At 34.9% G+C, this 7,689-nt stretch overlaps 2 protein-coding genes across 2 annotated transcripts in view; both read right to left on the reverse strand.

Moving 5' to 3' along the window:
* LOC101291078 (putative cyclic nucleotide-gated ion channel 19-like) overlaps nucleotides 1-3,927 on the reverse strand; it is a 5,668-nt gene extending 1,741 nt beyond the window's left edge. Inside the window, exons 1-3 of the mRNA XM_004305786.1 lie at nucleotides 3,732-3,927; nucleotides 3,464-3,639; nucleotides 3,312-3,383 (exon numbers count right to left, since the gene is read on the reverse strand). Coding sequence (XP_004305834.1) covers nucleotides 3,312-3,383; nucleotides 3,464-3,639; nucleotides 3,732-3,927 — 444 coding nt within the window. The remainder of the gene's footprint in view (nucleotides 1-3,311; nucleotides 3,384-3,463; nucleotides 3,640-3,731) is intronic.
* Nucleotides 3,928-5,161: 1,234 nt separating this feature from the next.
* LOC101291363 (protein FAR1-RELATED SEQUENCE 5-like) lies at nucleotides 5,162-5,797 on the reverse strand. Its single transcript, XM_004305787.1, has one exon. The coding sequence runs from the start codon at nucleotides 5,795-5,797 to the stop codon at nucleotides 5,162-5,164; it is 636 nt and encodes a 211-aa protein (XP_004305835.1).
* Between the last annotated feature and the right edge of the window lie 1,892 nt (nucleotides 5,798-7,689).

The following is a 7,689-nucleotide window of genomic DNA, read 5'->3' on the forward strand; positions in this document are numbered from 1 at the left end:
TTCATAATTTCAAATATTAATTCTAAAGGTTTTGACTTGTTGTTTGTAGGGAGAAATGTTTAAAGAACAAAAAAAGGAATTACAGTTGAGAAGAATTTAAAGAGCATGATAAGAGACAAATAAATTGTAGAAGCTTGAATTTATATAGACGCAAGGTAAATCATGAATCGATTAGGAAGACAAAAATGAATAATAAATCTGTCCAAATATGAGATGAAAGCAAACTTCTTTCCGAAAACTATTTTCTTACTCCTATATTGATTAGTAAAAAACATGGGGTTAGAACTTAAAAGCTTTTCTGTCGACAAGGGTGGAGTAGTCTTGTCCAAACCAAGACAAGATTTGGAAGGAGATTACAAATATTTAAGACAAGTCTTGTCCATAAGGGTCAAATCTTGTTTCAAAGTGTAATATATATATATGTTGCCCCAACCAATAGAAAGTTAGCTTAAAATGTTAGAGGGTTCAATTGAACCCTCTCGCCCCATTGTGCCTACGCCCCTGAATGTTCTATTAATTTGTTTTGACTTTATCATAATTAATTGCATCATAAATTTCTTGTGATTATTGACTTTGGTATATATTTATATATTATACTCATTAGGTTTTTTTTTTTTTGATCAAATGCTCATTAGGTATTTAGTAAAAATTCTGATATTTCTTTAAAATAAAAATAAAAATTCCAATAAATATGAAACAAATAAAAAGATATACAATTTAAAGACGACGTAAACCTTGTTAGTTGACTCATATTTAAATTATGGCAATTTGTGTAATTCTTTTGAAAAAAAAAAAAAAGAAATCTAATATTTGATCCTAGTTGGCAATAATTGGGTGTAATTTAAAACAATTTTATGAGTGAGTTTAATATAAAATGTGATTTGAATATTAAGTGTAAAATGAAATGCCTCATCAAACAAATACGGGGAAATATGCATCATTAGGTTAGATAAAATGAAATCTCCACACACCTGTAAGCCAAAGAGGTACCACCATGACCCAATGACATGGGCAACCAGCAAAAAACTGAGTGTGTTTACAATGAAATTCGTCCAAATTGACCCGAATACAAAGAATCCATTCAATGATCGACCAGCAAGAAGGGACAAAACCCTATACACCCTAGGAAAGTATTGAAGAAATATTGCCAGGTGTAGAAGATTCTTGGTCTCATTTGTTCGTAGAGAAAATCTTCCGTGCAACAGCCGCACCAGCTGACATGTGCGACCAGCCGACCAACAAGTGCCTTGATTTTTTCCACGCCAGCAAACTACGAAAAAGGCTCCAAGTTTAAAGTTGAAATTTCATTATCCCGCCGGAAGCCAGAGTTATATTTAAATTAGGATTTCTAGGTGGTTATTCTAATCCAGGGAAGAACAAACGCCTCACTTTTCAGATTACGGTCTCCTCATTCCTCCCACTCACTTTTCTCCCACCGATACTGATAATTCATCATCTCATTTCCTACCGTTTCCAAATTCATGAACACAGATCTTTCTAGACCCGATTCATGAACATAGATCATGCTCGACCCGATTCACGAACAGAGATCTTTCTCAACCCGTTTAGTTCATTCTCATCGGTCAGGTATTATCTTTCTATGCTGAAATTATGTGGCACCTCTTATCTTCAATCTTTTATTCTTTGTGAGTGTATCGTGTGGATGGGATGGACTGGAGAGATAGATAATAGTTGAAAAGAAGACCATGGGGATGAGTTGGTTTTAGTCTCCAAATTGAGGTTTAGGAGGTGGGTCATTTTCTTGGAATTCCAATTTTTTGAGGTTTGGGAGGTGGTTTTTTTTGGGTTTCAATCTGGACATCTTACATGCTTTGCCATGGAAATAGTACATGCTTTGTTGTATATAGGAATGAATGATGTGAACCCACCTGGATTACTAGTCTGATAGTCTCCGTTTGCATAGACTTTTCTTAATTCAATTTTAGATGCACACAGTTCTTTTTCCTGGAGCTTGCTTTCAGGTACTTGGATATTTCACACTTTCTCTATGTTGGTCTTTTCCCTTTCATGTATTTTTCAGTTTGTTAGTTATAGGAAGTGATCAAGCACATTCTTTGTCATGGCTATTTGGGAGGTTAACAGTGTCTCACTGTCTCTATTCTCTAAATTAGTTAAAGATGCTTTTTGTTCAGAGCTTTTTATTGTGTCTTTAATTAGACAAAGATAGTTTCTTTATAGCAGTAGTGAACAAGGGTTTAAAGTAGATGATTTTCTTTTGAGTTTATTGTTTTGTGCGTGTGTTGCAGTGTTAGATATTAGTAGATAAGCTAAAGGTGATGACGGATCAGCCAAAAGCCAAGAGGTACAAAAATCTCTGCTCACGGTTTACAACTAATAATACTCCATCAAGTGATAGTGACGATGAGATTGAGATAGGGAGTGGGAGTAGAAATGTGACTGTGGATTGGCATTGTTGACAGTTTTGGTACTCTATGTGCGTGCATACAAGGAATGAAAGCATTTCGAAGAGATTGCCGAAGCTACAGAATTCAAGAGAATCACTTTATATTGTATCAATCTATTAGCTCCGATCGATTAGTACTTTATTATGATACATTGTGGTGTAATTTTGACACAAGTAATTTTTCATTGTGTTAAATTTAGTTGTTACAATTATAATCAATCAAAACCTTCATTTGACATCTCTTTTTCATTGTCTTCCATTTTGTTTCAGTAGAATGTACCTTGAGTAACATTATCATATCTTGATCAGAGGCTTGGTTTCATCTCTGGATTTTGTTGCATTATTACCTTTTGGTTTGTGTCAAAGATTAAAGATATGGTTAAAAATTGAGAAAGAAAAAAGCTGATGGAAAGATACTTGAATTTGTGATGCTTAAACTACTAAGATATACTCAATGATCGAATGTAATCATCATAAAAAAATATTGTAGCACAGGTTACATACAAAAGTTCGATCAAAACAAGCTCTAAACATGTCTTCGATTCAGTTCTTATAAAATGCTCATGTTAGTACTACATCATGAAACTTGCACACATGACTTCAGTTCTCATAAAATGGTCCTCTTAATACTGCATCAATGAAACCTGCACAATTTAACTTCTGTAACTATACTGTAATTCAGGTTCAATATCATCAACTCAAGCATATAATATTAAAATACAGAACTAACCTCACTGAGGTTGTTGTCTAAGTGTAGGATCAATAGTCAAAGTCGCAGTTGGTGCAAGATTCAACCCTGTAGTATTCTACAAATATAGAACTAGTTTATTTTCAATATAGCCAACTAAAATGTATGAATGTACTAAGATTTCAAATATACATATACCTGGTTTGAGAAAGGCATCTGACCATAACTAACATGTGAATGAGGATGCTCAAAAGGCCAACTTAAATTTCCCTGAAAGAGAATGACATGTATGAATATGTTCAGTCTGTAATACATAAAGAAACATACATATAAAGCTTCAAAATGCAGACCTGATTACTGAATGTTGGGGTGTTGGGTACTCCAAACTGATTACTCACTGTTGGGATGTTAGGTACTCCATACTGATTACAGAATGTTGGGATGTTAGGTACTACAAACCGATGATTATTGAATGTAGACACATCAGTTGGAGCTTTTGGATCATTATTTTCTTGGTTTTCTTGTTCTGCATCAGTAAAAATTTCAGCTATACAAAGTACACAAAACAAGAACTATCAATATAAGCTTATTTAAGAACTATATAAAATATGTATGTACCTTTTGTTCTCTTCTTCCTTTGATTTGTCTCCATCACATCTTTGATTCTACTATTTTTCATTCCCTTAGTCTTTGCATTTGGTGGGTTCAAAACTAGTGTCTCATTACTAGAAATGGTAGAGCCAGACTCAGCACCAAAATTCTTCAGATTTTCCAACACGTAAAGGGTGTCCTTGTCTTTTTCAAGACGCTTCATTGCCTCTGTTAACAAATGCTTGACAATTTTAGTACCTAAACTAGTTAATGAGGCTATGTCATACACATTATTTCCTTCATGCATCAATTCGCTGAGGCGCAACACTCTAGCAGTCTTTAAATTCTCACTTGTTCCTACACTTGTGTCACTGCTGACCACTACCGTACCCCTTTCTTTGCCTCTTTAGTCCACCTCTTCAATATATACTGAGTTGGTAAAGTTGTGATATTATTTGTATCAAACACCTTCAAAGCATGACGACACAAGATCCCAACAGACTTAAATGACTTACAAGAACAAGATATGCTCAAGGATGTAGAGTTGTATTCAATCTTGTGCACACTTTCACGACCATCTTCAATTGCTTCATATACATAAACTTGATCTTTACTGGAAACTTCTTTTAGTCTAACTCCCATACAACTATAGAATTCTGTTTCAAAAAACTGAAAAATTTTGTTAGTATAAACCTTGGCAGCACTGCTTAACATCTTAGTCCATACTTTTGGACGACGTGCACCATTTTTGCTACGGTAGTCATCTTCTAACTCTGTTAAACGCAACTCTTCAATCTTTTTCTTATAGTGATGAACAAATTTAATAAGCTCCATTGTGTGTGTAGAAATTCCTTGGAACACATTGTTTGTACTTTCACTCCTTTGAGTAGATCTAATCCTTGCCGAAAAAGTGTCCAAATTAAATGCTGCACACCACTTCTGTCGGAGTGAATACAACTTTGCTAGCCAAGGATTATTTCCGAGATTATATCTACCAATCAAGTTATCCCATAAAACCTGAAATTCAATTTCAGAACAGCACCCATGTAAACAATGGTTGAATTGCTTCTTGAACTCTGGATTTCCAAGATAACTACCAATTTTCTTTCGGCATTCTTGCCAATATGCCAAGTGCACAATCAATGGGATGCACCTGGAAACACTATTTTAACTGCCTTTGCCATTGCTTTATCTTCATTTGTGAAAATAGTTTTTGGTGCTTTATTTCCCATCGACTCCAAAAAGGATTCGAACAACCAAACAAAAGACTCTGTAGTCTCATCTAATAGAAATGCACATCCAAACACAACATTTCTCCAATGATGATTAACTCCAACTATTGGAGCACAAATCAGATCATACTTGTTTGTACGAAATGTTGTATCAAAGCATATAACATCACCAAAACAATCATAATCTGACTTTGCTCTACCATCCCTCCAAAAGAAGTTTATCATTCAGCTATATTGGTCCAATTGCATTGAATAGAAAAAGTTAGGGTCCTCACCTTGTTTGTGCTTAAAGTGATTCAGCAAGCTTTGTGCATCACCTGCTTCCACCATTTCATTCTTTTTTCTTTGCAAGTAGTTGTAGACGTCTTTCTTAGTGCACCCAACATTTTCTGAACCACCCACTTCATTTGCTATGTAAAAAAATGCTTTTGTTGCTCCTATTCTTGCAACTTTCATGGAAGTAAAAACTTGTCCACAAGCATCTGTTACTTTTCGCCCAGATCTCAAAAATTGCCTTTCTTCAGGGTTTGCAAGCTCATGGTTATGATCTGAATTGATATGTGATATTGTCCATATCCCATCTTTCACAATAAACGATATCATAGCCTTGCAACCGACTCTTGTTTCCAACTTCCTATGTTTGGTTGGTTCAAACACATCTTGGTCTTGTGCAAACCCTTCCTTTGAACATACAAACTCTCGTAACCGGATGTTATTTGATGCATCTCTTCTAATATGTGACTTACGAACACTGAAACCCTTCCTCAAAGCATAGGTATTATATAAATTGTAAGCCTCCTCATCTGAGTGTACTTGAGTTCCCACTTTGAGTTCTTCATCGTCTTCAATTATTTCCTCCATTCTTTCACAAGCCAATTTAACTCTGTAAAACACAAAAAAGTTTAAGCAAATTTTTGGTCAATTGCATAGGACTTTCAAGTATCAATGATCATTAGTTAATGAGAAAATCTATTAGATTAGAAAAACCAATCGTACAAACACCAAATCACACAGTGATTGAATAATCAAAATCTAAAGGATCAGTTTAAGTATCAGTTTATATACAACCACTTTTAAGTATTGGTTTATATACAACGTCTTCATTACTCATCAATTCTTTGTGTCAAGTTCACACAGAGGATCATGACAAATCCAAAACAATCGAACCCAAATACTCATAAGAAAAGCAAAGAAATACTAACCTGAATCAAATTGCTTATCGAGATGATCTTGTATTGATTAAATTGAGCAATCATGAGAACGAGCTAACAGGTCGAGAAAGACTGGTTTTGGTGAATCTGAAAATTGATTATCAGTAATGAGGAGACCCTAATCTGAAAATTGAGTGAGAGGAACAAGAAGTCGTCCACTGTTTGTTCTTCCCCAGATTAGAAAAACACCTAGAAATCCTAATTTAGCTAAAACTCGGCGGGATAATGAAATTTCAACTTTAAACTTGGAGCCTTTTTCGTAGTTTGCTGGCGTGGAAAAAAATCAAGACGTAGCACTTGTTGGTTGGCTGGTCGCACATGCCAGCTGGTGCGGCTGTTGCACGGAAGATTTTCTCTTGTTTGTAACGATCGCCGAACAATCGACAACACTATTATCTGAACAAGAATTTAAACCAAAAACAAGAATAAATCAAATCTAAAAACCCGTCATATGGGGTATCTGTAGAAAAAAAAAAAATTAATGACATACTTGTAATAAAAACAGTTATGACTTGTAATCTTAGTCTATAAAGTTGGACGCACCGACTTGTAATTGACATTTGTAGAATGATCATATTTAAACAATTACACATAAGCATATCAAACCAATTCAAAGTGGACATGAGAGAAAGAGCTTACCTGAGGAACCGGTAATACAATTATTAGGTCGATTAAAAAGTTTCCATGGAGATAATTTAGAGCGATTTTTTTTGGTTGGTCTACTATTTCTCCTGGACCAACCATTCTAGACCTAGGAACTTCATAAGCCAGCCTAAACTGCCATGCATAAGCAATAAAAATTTAGAAAGGCTCAAACAGACAAGAAAAAGAAAAAAACAACAATTTATTTAAGATACCAATTGAATAATACAGATTTAGAATGACATTTTTAAACAGAATATGTCATGCACTTACTTGGATAAGCATGTGTAACAGATATATAGTCTGTCACAGTCCGTAAAAACACCAGTAGTATGGTTTTATGCCAGTCCATAAATATGCACTTCTGATCCTGCATTTTAAGAATACAGATACCCCTCTATTAAAAAAAGAATAGAACGGGAAACAAATTTACATACTAAAGCAATTTTCGAACGGCTGTTATTTTTTCTTTTTCTTTTTAATAAGAAGAAGAAATTTCTGCTTCAAGAATAATGCAGTCTCAAAATTTAATGCAAACATATTTTAAAGTGATGACATCAAGTGAGAGAAAAACAAAGATATAGAAAGAGAGAAAGAAAAAATAGATTGTTCCGCGCTCGCAGAGGCCGCCGGAATGGTAGCTTCTAGCAGAGGCAACCGGAATCAATAGGAGGATCGGATACCGTTGTGGGTTTTCGGGTCAAGGAACAAGGCCGATTAGTTTGAGTTTTTCTACACCTTGTGATATCTCGATATTTCTATTTCAAATAAGGAAGATTGAGAGAGAAAATCGAGGGTTCAAGGAGGAGAGCAGAGAGCATATTGGGGAAGAAGAAGATGAGATGATGAGGAAGATGGAGATCACGCGCCGTGAAAAGAAACGTTTGTGATCCCTCACTG

Source organism: Fragaria vesca, linkage group LG6, assembly GCF_000184155.1.
Source record: "Fragaria vesca subsp. vesca linkage group LG6, FraVesHawaii_1.0, whole genome shotgun sequence".
Taxonomy (NCBI): Eukaryota; Viridiplantae; Streptophyta; class Magnoliopsida; order Rosales; family Rosaceae; genus Fragaria; species Fragaria vesca.

Excerpts from the sequence above, each read along its gene's own strand:
- LOC101291363 (XM_004305787.1), bottom strand. The coding sequence starts at position 5,797 with ATGGAGGAAATAATTGAAGACGATGAAGAACTCAAAGTGGGAACTCAA.